Source organism: Manis javanica, chromosome X (genome assembly GCF_040802235.1).
Source record: "Manis javanica isolate MJ-LG chromosome X, MJ_LKY, whole genome shotgun sequence".
Taxonomy (NCBI): Eukaryota; Metazoa; Chordata; class Mammalia; order Pholidota; family Manidae; genus Manis; species Manis javanica.
In genome coordinates this window covers 1,004,912-1,022,603 of record NC_133174.1, presented here as the reverse complement: position 1 = coordinate 1,022,603, position 17,692 = coordinate 1,004,912, and the positions used below count along the sequence as shown (strand labels likewise).

Genomic DNA, 17,692 nt, shown 5'->3' with positions numbered 1-17,692 from the left:
TTGGAAAATGAGTGTTCTCCTAAAGGCATAAATCACAGTATCATCCGGGGTTCCCCAGTCCAAGTGGGCTGTTACACATGAGAGGGTTTGTCTGCTCAGCTGGACTGAACCACAGTGTCCCTCTACGGGAGTAAATCCCAGACGAGAAGGTGGGCAGAGTCTGTTGAAAATTGTTTCCATACGTAGAGTTGGGAGCAATGGATAGCTTTGTTAAAAAGGAAAGTCTTATTTTGGGGGAAGCAGGTAAAAAAGATACATTATTTAAGTTAAAAAATTATATATATTTATTATTGTATGTATAATTAAGGAATTGCTGCACAGACTGGAGGGTCAGGCACGTCCAAAATCCACAGGGTTGCCGAGCAGGCTGGAGATTTGTGTAAGGGTTGATGCTGTCATCTTGATCCTGAAGATGGGTAACTCAGGCAGAATTTCTCTACCGCAGTCTTGAGGCCAAATTCCTTTTTGGAGGGGAGGTTAATCTATTTTCGTAAGGCCTTCAACTGATTGGACACGACCCACCCATGTTGTAGAGTGCCTTCTGCCGGGCTCCAAGTCTACCGATTTCAATGTATCCCATCTTCTAAAAAAATACCTTCCCGGCAACAGTGGGGCTTGTGTTTGACCCACCCGCTGGGCACCACAGCCTGGCCGTGCCAGTGTGTAGGATGAACCGTAACTGGCACTCTGTTATGGCGCCCCACGGTGTCGGGAGATGGCTGCCCCTAGTAGCCACCAGGCTCCCTGGCTTGTCTGTGCGCTCAGCCTCCTGTAGGTCCTCTGTGGGTCTTGTGGTGCCCCAGCTCAGTCCCGGCCCCCAAGGGTGACCATTCGGGAAGACTCCCCCACCGTACCTCTCCTTGGGACAGCCTGTCCTAATGATCATAGCACCCTCTCCTCGTAATGCACACGCCTGTTTACTTAGACGCCCTGGGAGAACAAGGAAGTGCGGTCATCCGGTCTGCTCTCTTTGGGCTCAGAGCCAGCAATCCCCCAAGTCCTGGCTCCCATCCTCAGGAGCAATGACATTGCTCATGGTTGCAAAGTTACAAGGCTGTCCCGGGCCGAGGAGTGCTTACTTATGTGCAATTCTTTTTTATACAACCAGTATGTATGTGCTTTTTAATAATGAGAAAAATATTATCTTTAAAATGTCCTCTTCATGTATGCATCTGATCTTCTGGAAGGGCACCAAAGTTTGTTACCCCAAAATGTGCATCTCTGGTGTCTGGCTTATTTTGAGCTGAAGGAAGTTGAGTACCAGCACTGAAGGAAAAGCTCCTCTGTCTAAAAATAGAATATAAATTTCCGTTTTTTGTAAAGAAAATTTGCATTTATGAAGTTTTCCATTGGTAAATGTATGTCCATCCCAGGAAGAGAGCTACTCCCAGAGACAACTTTTACCGCCCTGAAGACTCTTACCTGCCTAGTAAGATAATATTTTTGCACCATATATTTCCTCCCTTCACTTCCCCATAACTTATGTACCCCACCTAGAAGCCCCCAAACCCCTTTTCCTTTCTTGAGCCTAAGATGGTGTGTAAACCTCAGTGACCTGACTGCCTCCTTGAGCCACATTTTCCTTTTTTGGACTCGTGTCAATGAACATAGTCAAAATCGTTTTTTCTGTTGTTAATGTGTCCGCTTTCAGTTTGATTTGCAGGCTCCAGTCACAGAACCTAAAAGGGTAGAAGGAAAAAGATTTTCCCACCAACAATACTCTGTTAAAACGTAAGCCTTCCATAGATATCTCTTTAAAATAGAAGTGAGTGGATACGCATTTACAGCCATGTTTATTAGTAATTATTTCTTTGAGGAGAACTTGGAAAACTCATTTGCTGAGCTGGAAGGTAATGATCTGCTACATTCCCGGCATGCTGCCAGGAGGGGACTCTCACGGACCAGTTCCACTGTGCAGCTGACCTCAGTCTAGGAAACACCACCGGCTGTTTTGTGGAACGCAGGCTTCAAGAAACCCAGTGCCCACTTCCCACCAGACACGACCTCACTGCAACGTAGGATGGGATGTCCCTTCTCTGGGTAATGTCCTCTGAGGTTTTTAACCAAGAACCCTTGTGACGTTTATTGACTCTGATTTGTTACACAGAAGATGCACATAATGCATTCAAAATACCACACTTCATCTCTCTTAGGTCTGAAAGGCAAAGAAAGTGGTGGGCATGAGATTATGCCACTCCAAAATACTCCACTTTGGCATAAACATTATTTGGAGCTGGAGGCCATGAGAGCCCAGCAGATTCAGAAAGATGCCTTTCCAAAGGTTCCCTTTTCTGACGAAAAGAAAATACCGAGAAATGAGGATGGCCGTGACTCCTGTCTCTGGCAGATTGTATGGCCATGGGGAAGGTGGAGCGTTGTCACTGAGATGAGTTTGCACACACAAATTTTAATAAACAATCCTCATTTTCTATTTGTTTACATAGGTTACCTTTTTACAACTTTATTAAATGCTATACATGCCCTAGAGTCTAATCATCTCTTCAGGGTATTCAGTTATTTTCTACAAAGCTACTCATATGTGTAAAATTTTTTGAAAAATTTACATGATTTTGCCCTGTTAATCTGGCCTTTGTCAGTTTAATTTGCAGCCCTCCGGGACAGAACACAAAAGTTGAGGAGAAAAGGTTTTCTTCCCCTACAAAAAGCTACCATGGTAGTGTCTCTATTTTTGTTTCAGATTGACGGTTGAATTATTCTTTAAGTAGTTAAATCATTAAGTTTTTGATTGAAAATGAAAATGTCTTTTAAGGTTTTGGTTTTACCTTTTCGTAGTGGTTAGTAAAAAGCGACCAATTAAAAATCTCACGTTTAGAGCCACGCTAGACAGACGGTTCATGAATTTCTTTTACCTCCTGTTGTGCTTCTGTTTTTCTTCCTGTCTTTGCTGTTAACATCCAAACCGTCTCTTCATTGTCTCCAGTGGGGCATCCTTCTCTCTCTCACGTATTTGCTATGGTTGTTTTCCGTGTAGGGTGTGGACATTTATCCCTAAATCCACCAGGAAACGTCTCCTGAAATTACCTGTACTCTCGAACTCTTTTCTAATTGCTCCCGTAGAGAAATGTGTTAACGTTTTCCCACATAGTATTTTTAGAGAATCTTCATTGTTTCCTCTCCGTGTTACAATACGAAACCATAATTATATAACTGATCCGTTTACTCTTAAGAAATTTGCATGTTTATGGCTCCGTCCCAAACAACCCTAGTAATTTGGAATCAGACGCTTGCATGGATGTTGACGTGGCCCTATGCCAACGTGAAAGCCGAGTGTTTATGTACCTCCACTTAACAGCTCCCTCTTTCCTGGAGCCTTTTACCCTTTCCTGTGGGGAGGAGACAGAAGAAATTTGCTGAAAACAAGAATCTTGATGGATAGTGGGGGGGTCAGGACTTCTATCAGGGGAGGGAATTTGAGCTCTGAACTGCCCTGTGCTGTTGCCTGAATTGCTCTCTCCAAAAAAAAAAGGTATGTTTGGGATTCTTTGGGGAAATGCTCCCAGGCTCCCAGGCATGCCCGTCTGGTTTCACCCTCTGCTGACATCATGCTACTCACCTCCAGGGCAGAGGGCCTGGGTCCTGTTTTTCAAGATACACTGGATGGAAACCAGGCCAAACCTCAGGTTTTGCACATGGCCTGGACCTGACAAACAGGTGCAGGATGACCACACCTGGGGGATGTTTTGATGAGAAAAAAAGAGACTGCCCAGCGAATGGCAGGAGGTGGGACTGAGTCCCTGAGGGGTCCCTGTGCTTGTCACTTACCTACAGGCAGGAGTCACGTGTGTGATTTAGAAATGGCGTGATGTGGACCCACAGGACCGCCTGTCCTTGCTGGTGGGAATGCAAACCTGTGCAGCCACTTGGCAACGCAGTTTGGCGTTTTCTTCCAAAACTGAACACACTCCCAGCAGTCACGCTCCTTGGTGTTTACCCAGAGGAGCTGAAAGCCTAGGTCCACAGCCAACCTGCACGCGGCTCTTCACACTGGCTTTATGCATTGTTGCCAAAACTAGGAAGCAACCAGGTCGCCCTTTAGCAGGTGATGGATAAATAAAGCAGGGTCCGTCCAGGCAATGGGGTGTTACTCAGGGCTAAAAAGAAATAAGATGTCAAGCCACAAAAAGACAGGGAGTAGCCTTAAACACATATCACGAAGTGAAAGAATCGCACCTACTGTGTGATTTCAGCTCTCTGACATGCTGAAAAGGCACAACTATGGGGCCAGGGAAAGGTCAGCGGTGGCCAGCGGCTGGGGAAGGGAGGGACGGACAGGTGGAACCCAGAGCATGTGTCAGGCAGTGAGATATTCCGTGTGACGCCCTAATGGCGGACTCATGTCATTATACATGTGTCCAAACCCGTAGAATGTTCAAGACCCAGAGGGACCCTAATGGTGACCCTAATGGAGACTATGGACTCTGGGGGGTGATGACATGTTCACATAGGTTCATCTATGTACCGAGTGTCCCATCTGGTGGGGATGCTGACTGTGGGGGAGGCTGTGCATGTGTGTCGCGGGGTAGGGGGTCCATGGGGAGGCTGTGCATGTGTGTCACAGGGTAGGAGGTCCATGGGAATCTCTGTACCTTCTTCTGCACTTTGCTGTGAACCTAAAACTGCTCTAACACACGTCACGAATGTCTCAGAATTGAAATTTAAAGGATACAGATGCAACATATTGATAGGAAGTGAAGCTAACACCCTTATAAGCCTCAAAACTTGATGACAGCTCCAATGTGGGTTTCTGTGTATTTACTAGACACCTGACTGCATACTACTTTGCTGTTTAAAAATTTAAAAACCCAATAGCCTTCAAAAAATATGTCCTCTGAAGACAGGAGCCCCACTTGTCACAAGCTTTCAGAGCTGGAACCTCTGCTAAGTTTTTACCTTCTAAGTGAAATGGGGAGCAGGGGAAGTCGCCCTGACCCTAGGATTGCGGAAACATTTGTCTGTCCTCCGTCAGGGACAGGCCCACCTGCACCCAGCACCCTACAGAAGCCGAATTTCCCCTGCTTGGAGAAGGAAACCAGTCCCTAAACCCTAAATTCTGCAGACATCATATAAAATGGGTGTTGTGTCGCCCTTCGGCCCTTTTCTGACGTACGTCTAATGCTGATATTTAAATCACTTGTTATTTTTCTTACTCATTCAGCATTTTCAATGACTAAGCAGAAGAGACTTTTCAAAACAAATTCTTACTGTTTGCTCAGGATAAATTTCAAACCCTGCTAAGTTCAAAGATCGACAGCGAGGTAAAGATTTCAGATCCGCGTCGTGTGGCTGATAGGAGAGGATGCATCCATCGGCCTCATGGGCACATACCCTTCCTCCTGACATCTGGCCGACTACCCTCATATTCTTCAACCCAGGAAATGCTGATTTATTTGAATTTTACCGGTGTTATAGGGGAATAGGGCTGTAGGATCACTTGGGTTCGGGTGTTTTATCAGCACATGTATTTGTTCACCCACAGGGCCTCTCGCATTTTTACTTTTCTGCATTTTATGGTGTCCTCTGATGCCTTCTCATTTTACATTGGTTGTCTGGAAATGTTAAATGGATGGTGCAACGTGTAACGGAACACGGAAACGTTTGAGAGGAGAGAGGCTTTCAAGAACCAATATTGGGCTTTCCTTCTGGACATCGGCCTGTCCTAGGTTCTTATTTAAATAGTCCGCCTCTCATTTCCTAGTTTTTTTTTCTTTTTAAATGCTTCCCTTGGTAACATTTCCTCTTTTCAATCATTCAATCCAAGTTTAGTTCATCGATCTCGATGGTTTTTTCTGATTTCATAAGAGCCTTGCTCGGGAAGACGCATCAAAGGTCAGCCGGAGTTTTTTCTGCATCCAATGCGATGGTTGCACAATCGCTTTCTGAATTCCTGGATGTGTTTGACTGTTGCTGTGGTGCACGATATGTGAGAAAGGTCTCCTTGAGCTTGACTGTGTCAGGGTGCCTAGGGTGCCGGGGACATTGTACCGAGCAATCTGCAGCAGAATCAGATACATGAATGCAAAAGGCGCTCCTACGAGGCAGAAAGGGACTGTCACATGAAGACAGATGACATGGTACCCGGTTCTCAGGATGTGCGTACCCTGTAAAATCATCTCACGTTAGGGGAACAAAACTTGACAAGAGACAAGCTTCCAAGCATCCAGCATCCAAGCAGAAGACATCTGCCCCTCTTCCCCAAGCATTAAAAATTCAAAGGTGGAAAAAAAAAAATTCAGCAACACATGGAAAGTCCGAACTCAAGGAACACAGTGGAGTTGACGGGCCTCTGTAGGTGTCCCATCCACAGTTGGAGAGGCCGACTTTACCTGCAGCAGAAACAGTGTTTATGCCGCGTGTGGCTGGACCATCCCTCGTGTGGTTTGCGATGAGGGTAGGATGCACCTCAGCGACATTATAGGAGAGGGTGTTTGCCTCCCAAGCCCTGCGGGGGAACATGGCCAGTGTGAGGGTGGCGGGCCTGGGGCTGTGCCTCCCCTGGGCCCCACGGTGTTGGGCTCAATCTCTGTTGGCTAATGAAGCATGAGGGGACGCTGGAGGGAGAAGCTGGGTCCCTCACCTGGGCAGGTGTCTGGGTCCCACAGAGCCGTGGTGGGTGGGGGCGGGCTGGGTCCCGTCTGGGAGCTGTGTGTGCCGCTGGGCGCATTCATTCAGCACGCATGTCGCTCTAAACCCACAGCACCTCGTACTCTCCGCACGGTGCCTACGCCCAGAGCAAGTTGGCCCTTGTCCTGTTCACCTACCGGCTGCAGCACCTGCTGGCGGCCCAGGGCAGCCACGTCACCGCCAACGTAGTTGACCCCGGCGTGGTGGACACGGACCTCTACAAGCATCTCTTCTGGGGCACACGGCTGCTCAAGAAGCTGTTTCACTGGTGGCTTTTCAAGGTAAGCCTCCTGCGATTCGCGGCTGCTCGATGGCCACCTCCATGCCACCTGTGTGCCGTGTGCTGCAGGGACCACGGAAGGGCTGGACTGGTTTCAGAGACGGTGATGTGTGCTTTCACTCAGGGCGGTGACCCCCGCCCCAGGGTCCCTGATAGCTGAGACCAGAAGCCCAGCTCCGTTTCTGCATTCTGCATGTTTATTTCTAGAAAAAATAAATCCCAGGCTGAGCACAGTAATGACCTTTCTGCCACCACCAAAGCCCTGGGTGAGACAGGAGTGGGTGCATCAGAGGCTGATGGATTTAGGAATGTGGTTTCATCAAGGAAGAGACGTTCTCTAGGTTGGGCTTCCACAGTCCAGGTGTCCCTGCTACCTGGGTGTTGGAAGGGGAACCCCAGCGGCCCACTCCCCACGGTGCCCTGGAGGATGGCACAGGCTTTGCAGAGATGTGGGGTCCATTGCAAGGGGTTGGTGACACGGGGGACGAGGGCCAGCAGCTCACAACATTGTGGTCGGTGCACCTGTCCCCAGAGACAGCGCAAATTAGGCACAACTTGGGAATGAGGAACGACAGCGCACCCCAAACACCCAGTTAGATACCTCAGGTTTGGTTCCGTGTTCTTGCTTCCCACTTAGCACCTGTGCAAACACAGTGAGGGCTCATGACCCACCAGGAGGTGTATCTGTTTCTTTATTCGACGTCCACCTTTGTACATGACATCATTGTCTGATTTTCCCCTAAGTGCAATAATCATAAGAAAAATCAACACCGGGCTCTCTCCATCAGTAACACAGCTAAAAAAAAAAAAAAAAAAAAATCCCTGACATATATTCAATCCCCAAGTAACCAGATTTGGTCTAAATAACACCCCTGTCATTACTCCTGATGGAAATACTGGAGGCACAAACGTGACACCATCTCCCTATCCGTCCACATGGGTGTTTCTGTGATTCTCTAGGGCCGACTCTTCAAAGGAAGATTGTTTATCCAGAGAAGATGCACGTTTAAAATCGACCGCCCAGAACTCCTCAGCACTTCACTGCTAATGTTCTGTTTTCTTTCTGCGCCATAGAGGGTCACATTTACATTTGCATTTATTGCATATCTGTGTTGTTTCTTGACATGAAGTATCCGTGTCGTCTGGTCACGTATCTATGGAAAGGTGCTGGTCCCTCAAACTTCCTGTGTTTTCGGGGTACTAGCGTTTTGCCTCATGTTATGTATTTTCCCCTGTTATTTCGTGTCATTGAGGGTCTTACAGATGACTTACAGGATGTAAACCCTTTTTATTGTGGCATCTCTCCAGGGATTGTCATGTATGTTTGTTGTTTACCATCCCTGGCTTCTGGGTGGGTGTCATGTCGGGAAATGTCCCCTCTGGTGTTTTTCCCCTGTTACAGCCCCACCCAGACTTCATCCAGGTGATGTGGGCAGGGCCTGATACACCTGGTGTTTGTTTAAACTTGGACGTGCACATCTGCAAGTGTGTCCGGGTCTGCCGACCCCGAATGAACACGATCGCCCCTCCTTAAATCCCGACGGGAGCCCTGGGTGTCCTGAATTCCCTGTCATGCTCCATCAAGGCCACCCTGTTGCACTGGATTTTCTAAGCATCCCTGACTCTGCCCTGATGGTTTTTCCCCATCACGTGTGCAGCGTCTGGGCAGCTCTGGGCTTGTGACCGCATCCCTTCCATCTCTACCTCCATCCACGTGGCTTCTCCTCTGTATTTACTGCAAAAGGATTTTCTCTCTGACCCATTCCAGAAAAAGGGTGCTGACTCTGATCTAGACAGGTGCTTATATTTTTGCTGCCTTGAACCCCTTATTGGGGTAGCTCGGCTCACTACGTTCCCTAGGGTGCATGGCATGTGTTTCTAGAATGACTCCTGTTATTCTGTAATGCACTGCACAGTCCCCTTCGCCACCCCGGCACAGAGCGCTTGCGGGTTGATACTCATCCCCGAGCAGAGTGCTACATTCCCTTTCTCTGCGCTCTTAAATTTGGATACTAAGGTTTTGATGGAGTGTTAGAAAAATAAAAGAGAGAATTGACAGCACTGTTTTCCTCTTATGCTCCAATATAGCCTAATGACCATGAAAAGTAGGTGCACTTCAAAACTTTAACGATGGACTTGGGCAACGTCCCCAGGTGGGGAGCATTCTCAAAAATCATTCTGACTCAGCTTTTGAAATGTCCTTTAATGCTCTTTGCTTTTCTGAGGATTTCTACCTCCTCCCCTGTCAGTTTTGACAGCTTTCTGCTTGGATAATGCTCCGTGTCCTGAGCATGGTCCATGAATGAGCACGGATCAGGACCTCTCCTCGGGGTCAGCCAGCTTGCCTCCATCTGACAGCCTCTAATGAAGTCAGCTGCCCCCGGGTCCCTTTTACAGCTTAATTAGCTCCCTGACTTTTCAGTTGTCTTCGTTTGCAAATTCCTCTTTATTCCCTAATTCTTCAAGCAAAGGGATTTTGACATCGCCTTTGGCATCTGAAGTTCCTCTGGCAGTTACCCACCCAGAAGCCAGGGATGGTAAACAACAAACATTCATGTCCTCGCTGTCCTCTGCCATGAATCCCCAGGGATGTGTTTTGTATCCCCAAGACAGTGTGGGCCCTTTGGTCTCTATTAATCATAAAGGATGGCGCAACTTTAACAAGAGGAATCATTAAAAGAAAAAAATCTTGTCTTCATCGTCTGCATTTGGATTAAAAAGGTGTGGCGCCTTTTTATGTAAGAGGAAATTATGGGCACATTAAAAGTAAGTAATAGAAAATGGTGACTGTGGCAGTGAAGTAACATTGATGGGAAAACTTAAAACATTTAAAAAGGCGTGTAAGACAGCTGTCAGCTATAGTGTCATCTTTGTAATGATGATTGGGGATGTGTGCACTTTTCTGTGTGCATGTGTGTGTGCGTGCACAGTTTATGTAGGCAAGGATGTGCTTTTGGTCCCTGGGGGGGCCTCTGCGTGAGTCATCTGTGTCCCTTCACGTCATCTCGTGGCATATTTTACGTCTCTCTAAAGCCTCTATTCTCCAACTCATCAGAGAAGCTGGACTTGATTCCAGATTAAGAACCACCGCTGTAAGCAACCTCGTTAGTCCCTTAAAACGCACGGGAAACTCACACCTTTATAAAGACGAGGGGTTTAGCATGTTCTTTTCATGAGGCCACCAAAGCCATGCCACACATCTGTGCTCTGTCAGACCCCGTGCCTATGTGGACGAACCTTTTCAGACAGGTTGCATGCCGTTCAGCCCCGCAGGAAGCCCTTTGCAGCTTCCTAAATCAAAGCCAGTGCCCGTGCAGGGGGCATGCATCTCCCAGGTCCTGGGGCCACTGCACTGCGATGTCACCCCTGCACCGTCCCCCGTCTCCTCAAGGTCAGCGGGCACCATGAAAAAGCATCTGGCCCCCGTGCAGGCCTCGTACCCAACACACGGAAACCTCTTATAAAGTCACCTTACCCGGTCTCCCTTTGAAAATGATCCCATTTATGCTGTAGACTGTACCCGTGTCACCGTAAAACAAGTGACTGGGGGTGTTGGTCCTCTCAACGGGCATTTGAATCAGGCCAGGCATGAGGTCCAACAAAGATGCATCATTTGAGTGATCGGTTTTGGACTAATGTGCCTAGAGGATGACAGGATGAATGAATCCATTCAAGGTCCAGCCCTCGGTGCCCCCCACCTCAGTATCCTCACCGTCTCTTTTGTCTGGCTTTCAAGCACGCTGCACAAACAGACGCCCGAGCGGCACACCCCCGTGGACCTTCTGTTGTGCCGTATGGACCTACCACCTGGGGCACTCCCCTCCCTAGCAAGAAACGCCTCGTGGCTGATACCATCCTGAGGTCCTCGGAAGAGGATGGGGGAAGGTCAGTCAGACTGGACTTGGCAGACGGACAAAAGGGCCAGAGCCAGGAATGCAGGTGGCCTCCAAGCTTTGAAAATAGCATGGAAGTGGTTCTCCCGGGACATGCAGAAGGGACACAGCCCTGCCTCCTCCTGCACCATGGCCCGTGAGATTCACTTTAGATTTCTGACCCTTTCCGACATTAAGATGATAAACACATGTTGTGTTAAGCCACTGAGTTGGGGCTAATTAGTGTGGCCACTGGAAGGTGCAACGCCCTCTTTGTTGGGCCCTCAGTCCTCTGGACGTTTTCTTGTGTCTTTAGTTACATGTGTTGGGTTCACCTCCCTCCTCTGGAAAGCAGGTAGCACCCACCTCACGGGAGTATCATAAAGGTGAGCTCAAATCAGGTGGGATTCCATGGGAGGCAGGGGGCAGGGGTCTGCGCCTGATGGCCCCAGTGGCATGTCACGCAGCCATCTAGGCATAGAGGTGTGAGGGTCATGTTGTGGGGCATCATAACAGGCAGTTCCCATAAAGGCTCCAGTGCCACCGGGACGCTCATGGTTACCGCCGCATGTGACACATGCTTGGCCATTGTCATGAGTCCAGAAATAAGTATGGTCGCCATAATCTTCCCCAGGGTTGGGGGGCAGGAGGCGAAGGCTTTGCTGCAGAAGGACCCTTGAGGGCAGGCGGCTGAAGGCTGGGCCAGTGGGGTGAAAGGCAGCAAAGGACATCCTTTTGGAAACCAGTCCAGACGCGAAGTCAGGAGACCTGGTTGACTGTGAGACGTGCCTAAGGAATGACTCGATTCTGGGGCTTCTGACTCAGACAGGTGGGGAGAATGGTGGCATCTCTCCAAGAGGCGGGGGGCACCGGGAAGTGCCCAGAGGACAGTGTGAGGGTGGTGGACCTCGAGGTGCTGGTGATGGGCGCGTGGTACGGAGGCAGATTGAGGTGGAAGGTGGAGAGGGCGGATGTCCCTACCAGGACTGAGGTCTGGCCGTCCTGACACACCCACCCCCTCTCCTCTCCTTCCGCCATGCCCCTCGCTTGTATAATTTGTTAATTCCACATAATAACATCTCCTAAGATTGTTGTGAAAATCACTAGCATAATATATGCAAAAGCATTTCCAAAACTGTAAAGCCCTGTGTAATTATGCAATTATACGGTATTCATGTTTCCCTCAAACTGTATATGGTGTGCAGCTCTGTTTAGTGCAGTGCAGATTCCACCCTCGGTTCGATTTATGTCACTCATTTGTGTTCCATGCCCTTGTGCTCAGCCATGGACCCACAGCCCCTTCCTGCATAAGCTCCGGGCTGGCGGGGTTATTTTCACAATTGTCTTTCTTCGCCCCAGGAGCCAACCAAATAATGCTGAGCATTGAATCAACGTTTGCTGGACTGAATAGAACGGAAGTGCCCCTGACCGCTTCCAGCTCCGGGCACCTGGCATTATGCAGAGAAAATCATTAACTGTAGATTCTACAAACTGTCTCCCTCCCTGGTTCTTTACTGCTTCCGCCACCTCTGAGAAAAGCCCGCATGTTCCATTCTTGGTCTGACCCACATGGTAGACATCTTCTGTCCTGCAAATCTCTGAGGACTGTCCTTTTTTAGAAAGCTGTACATAAAATGGGATGTGTTTCTTATGCCAGAGGAAGTAGTGTTTACAATATTCCTGTCTGTGCAAAATCTGACTCTCATTCGACACCGCGGGGCACGCGGGAAACAGACTCATCACTGTGGGAATGTGCCAGAAGGCGGCACATAAGCTGCCCCTGCGTGGGGGCACATTATTCATAGGGCTGTACCACAGGTCTTCGCATGTGCATCTTCACCCCGCAGATAAGGGATGTTGGAGGTCAGAGGAGGGAAAACCTCTCAGTTCTGCCCTTTCCCCAGTGTGCCTTCCCCTGCAGTAAATGTTGAGTTAGTCCCTGGGACTAGAACTACACGCAGAGGCACGAACAGGAATGGCTGAGAGGGGCAGGGCCATCTGCGGGCCCCGGACACCGCCAAGCCGTGTGGGTTGCCTCGCACACACATGGCTCCTGGGGTCTCCCACCTACAACCTCCTGCCCACCTGGGCATCCCTGCCCCATGGCTGCAGCTGTGAGATACCACGCAGCAGGACATAAACAAGCCAACACGCACAAGCAGGGCCAGAGCACAGTTAGGAAAACGAGAGTAGGATGAACGGCGAATCGAACAGGGGAGGGCATTGCTTTGCAGCTCCCACATGATGGACAGGGCTTTCCCAGTTCTGAATCTGCAGCGGGCAGTACCAGCTCTGTGGTCTTGGACACATGCATGTGTCCGTCTCCCTCCATCATCCCCTCCATAGATGGGGACTGTGTGCACCCCCCCGACCCGTGACGCTCTCATGCAAATGCAACACAGCAACGTTCACGAAGCGCTTTCCAATATCCAGGGTGGTTTGGGTGCCCGTGCCTGTTTGTAGACGTGTATGGGGATAGAGTCGGGGAGTCCACAGGTTTCCCTCGAGCTGTGTAGGGGCAGGTCCTGGAGCTGCCCGGCGCTGCAGGTGTTGAGCATTTACCTCTGCAGCTTCCCTCAAAGCCGTTTTCCCCTCCTCTCTAAGAATGATTGTCTGTAGCGTTCAAGCTCAAAAGAGATTTAGAAACAGCATGTTGAGCATCTCCCCTCCACCCTTTTTTGATCACCTAGCTCACGTCATCATTCAAATAGAGCTCGGTTTGGGGCAGGCATCCATCCACCCAGAACCCCTCCGATGGGGTGGCTTGTAAACACCAGGCACTGATGTCTCCTCGTCCTGGAGGCTGGAAGTCCGAGGTCCGTGTGTGGCAGATTCACTGTCTCGCAAGGAGCCTGCTTCACTGCTGGGCTTGCAGATGGCCACTATGTCATCGGTGGGTGGAGAGAACATGGTCCCCTGTGTCCCTTCTGGTAAGGATGCTAACCCCATCATGGGGGCCTCTTCATGACCTCCTCTACCTAGCCACCCCCCCAAAGATCTGATTTCTAGAACCAGCCGTTGGAGGTCAGGACTGTCATGTATGGATTCGGGGGGACACATGCATTCTGGCCAGCAGGAACCAAACGCCCACACAAACACTTGGCGTTCAGGAGATTCCGTCCATCAGAACGAGCGTGGGAATGCGGGCCTCCAACGGTGGACAGCCAAGAGGGTTTCCTAGTGCAGCCGCCGAGAGCTACAGAACCCACTGGAAATACAGACGATCTGGGAACCTTCCAGGTAGCCCCAGTGGGCCAGGCGAGACTCCCTCCCATGACCCTCCATGCAGCAGACGAGGGAAGGGGTCCCCACCTGTCCCCGGGGCGAGGTGTGTGCCCTCGGCCCCTCTCCTGGTGTGCACACAGCTGCCAGCACCACTGTCCCATGGCGCCCTCCCCAGGCGCCCGTCTCCAGCTGGAGAGGAGGAACCATTCGTATGCTGAATGCACCTGCTCAGGCTGCCAGACAGAATACCAGCTACTGGGCGGTGCTAACAGTAGCCATCACGTCCCCGGTCCTGAAGGCGGGAACCTGAGAGCCAGGGGTGGTCAGGGCTGGTCCTTCTGAGGCTCTCCAAGCCCACTCACTCCCCAGCCTCTTCAGAACCGCATCTGGGAGAAGGCAACCCCTAAGTGACAGTGCTGACCCGGCAAGCCCGAGGTCCTGAGTTCATACCCCGGCTCCTCCCCCAGCGGCTGTGTGACCAGACCCCCACCGACGCTCAGACCCTCATCTGCAGAACGGGCATGTTACTGCTCAGCACAGAGCCCGGCACGTGCGACTCACCATGCATGTCCTGGCTGGCGGCTCTCATTGGCAGTTGTTTCTCTCTGCCAAGAGCTTTGCACTCCCGCCTCCATGCATTCCTCCCGACAGTCACGTGCAAAAGCTGCGACCGTGTTCTCCGGGGCTGAGTGTGTTTGCACACTTATCACACATGTTTGTCTAGACACCCTGGCCTTCGTGACGGGACGTGCACTTCCTCTGAGGGGTGATGATTAGGATAGTGACGTGGGAGGTAATCGAGAATAAATGAGTAAAACCGTCTATTTTGTGAGCTGTCATAACACTTAGGAATTGATTACAAATGCAATCTCTCCTTCTCTTCTTCATTATAAGCCCGAGGCTTTGAAATGTCTTGCAGGTGATTGGTGGTCGCTTTTTGACACCCAGCCCCTCTCATGTACTTAAACACACGATTGTAGGCTAAGGGGCATGATTAACTCTGCACATGATGCATGACACCCAAGAAATAACTCTTTTTCCTGCCCATGTCTGTGTGAGCAGAACTGGTCAGGGCCAGCCTGGGGAGGGGTTGTGAGTGTGCATGTGTGTGTGCGTTTGTGTGTGTGTGTGTAGGGGAGTATGTGTAACCCATGTGGGTGTATATTGTGCATGGGGGTGTGTGCATGGGTAGGTGTGTACATGGGGGTATGTGGGTGGGTGTGTGCGTGGGGCTCTGTGTATGTGCATGGAGTATCTGGGTGTGCAGATATGTGTGTGGGGGTGTGGGTATGCACATGGGGATATGGGGGTGTGTGCATGGGGGTTTTTCACGTGGGGGGGCCTGTGCATGTGCATACATGCACTTAAGGTGTGTGTGCATGTGCAGGGGGTTTGCACGTGAGTGTGTGGGGTACATGGGTGTGTGTGTATATATTTGTGGGCAGTATGTGGGTAGGGATGTGTATGTGGGGTATATGTGAGTGCATGTGGGGGTATGTGTGTGGGTGCGTGTGGGTCATGGGTGTGTGCATGTGTGCGTGGGGGGTGTACATGAGTAGGGGTGTGGGTGGAGCTCTGTGTGTGTGCGTGGGGGTTTGTGCATGGGGGTATTCCCTGCAGGAAGGCCACCATCCCATCAAATTGCATTGCCCTGTCTCCCCAGCCATGCTCTGCATGATGGGGTTCAGTGCTGTGCCCCCAGGACACCCCAAGCTCATGTTCCACCTGCTGCAGGCACTGCCATCCCTTCTGAAGGGAATCCTTGTGTCGCCGTTGGCTTTGCATGCCACCAGGACTGTTGCCCACATGGGAGGGCAGGTGCCATGTGGGGAGATGGAAGCCCCCGCTAATGCCCCAGGGAATGCCAAGGAAGCAGCCTCCAGACGGGGTGGACACCGCCACCTGTGGGGAGAGCCAGAGAGGCCGCGGCTGTGGGTGTCTGCATGGAGGCTGTTCCCTGCACCCCCAGGACCAGGGCAGGGTGCTCCAGGCGTGGACCCCTGGCCCCTCAGTGGGTGTGACGCCTGATGCATGAAACAGACCCGTTCCAGGGGTGAGCGGCCAGCACGCGAGGCTGTTCTCTCTGCACACAGGCTGTGTCCTGTCTGGTAAAACAGGAATTGGGGCCTCCAGTTCTGTGAGGCGTTCTCCCAAATCGTCAGACCCAAGGGGGTTGGATGACCCTGGCACCTTGGTGTGGGGGCAGTTACAGAGGACCAGGACCTAAATGTGCCGACTGTGCCAACTCTGGGTAGGCGGCACCAGATCGAACCGCCTAACACCCAGTTGGGGTGGAAACAGGACACACTCGAGCTCTGGCCGCTATACCAGGATAATGGGTACGATCAACGTTCACCTGGTGAAACAGACCCGCGATAGGTGAGAGGCAGGACACATCTCCTAGTGAAATAAAAGAATCCTCTTTTAGTGGGGGGAGGGAGGGCTTTTGTTTGCTTATTGCATCGGAAAACAACACACATGCAAAGCTCTGAGAAACCACGGGGTCCACACGAAGGAACCTACAAGAGTTAGGAATCAGGGGCAGGGTGGAAATCATCACACCAACGTTTTTTAGCATTGGAAATGGCAGCCAAGCTGAGCGGATAAAATCCCCCAAAATCCCCCACACACCAGACCCTGGCAATACCTACATGGGTCCAGCCAACACGGCCCACTTTAGGCATGCTCCGTGCTGGAGGTCAATTCTACCTCTGTTTTTTATAACAGGGAATGCCTCAGGACAAAGGGACATGTGGCGGCTAGGGAATGCAGGGTCGGCGTCCCCAGAGCAGCTCAGATCCCCTTCCTGTCCTTCTTCCCCAGCACACGGGAGCACGCAGGTTCCAATCACGCCTCTTTCCCACACCAGCCTCTTGTGTAAACCCTGCGGCTCCTCCTGGAACCGTCCCGGGGGCCTTCGGTTCTGCGTTCTGTGGCCCAGCAGTAGAATCTTGATACCCTGATCTAGGACCCGGTAACATTCAAGACTCCTTTCCCCCGGACTGGCCTCCACGATGACCCATTTCTGTGCCGTTAAATGTTTTGGAAGGTCGCTGCAGAGCTCGGGTGGCACGTTGGATGGGGACACATTTGCCTTACAATGCCTTAAAATTGCAGCATCTTTGCCTGACATTGGTGCCCTGGACCGAACGCTTCACGGTGCACATGTCTTTTTAATTTTCCTTGGCCTGATGACATTGTTAATGCGCATGAGCATTTCCACTACCGCCCTACTGAGCATTGCTCACATCCAGGAAATGTGACCAATGGCCTGGGTATCTCCCCTGTCGACCTATGATGAAAGGTTTTTTCACAGGTACATGAAAGGTCAAGGGTAGGGAAAACTGAGTGGATTTCCAAACGTTTATTACAAGCCATCAGCTCCAAAAGTCTTTATCCTGATGGGAAGCTAACAGGGAATTCTCCTGGCTTGGGAGACAGGACGTAGCCCCAAAGGTCCTTTAATTCCAACAATTCTAATACCTTGAGCTGTTTCACGTGGTTCTCAGGTGTACGTGGTTCCGCCAGATTTCATCTCCTCACTAAGAAACACAGATTCACCTGCGGCTGAGCCAATGACTACGCCTTTGGCTTCATCAGCAGTTGGAGCATTGAATATTCACGTCAGGGATGTTTAACACGCATGTGCCCTATTGAAATTGATTCAGCCAAC

General features: G+C 50.6%; 1 protein-coding gene and 1 long non-coding RNA gene across 2 annotated transcripts in view; both read left to right on the top strand.

The window, feature by feature from the left end:
- The window catches only part of DHRSX (dehydrogenase/reductase X-linked), a 109,049-nt gene that overhangs the window by 90,687 nt on the left and 670 nt on the right, over positions 1 to 17,692 (top strand). Inside the window, exon 6 of the mRNA XM_073227704.1 lies at positions 6,716 to 6,923. Within this exon, the coding sequence (XP_073083805.1) occupies positions 6,716 to 6,923 (208 nt within the window). The remainder of the gene's footprint in view (positions 1 to 6,715; positions 6,924 to 17,692) is intronic.
- LOC118971543 (uncharacterized) lies at positions 6,933 to 12,456 on the top strand. The gene is made up of 2 exons (XR_012127413.1): positions 6,933 to 10,807; positions 12,154 to 12,456. It is a non-coding gene; the product is annotated as an uncharacterized lncRNA (long non-coding RNA).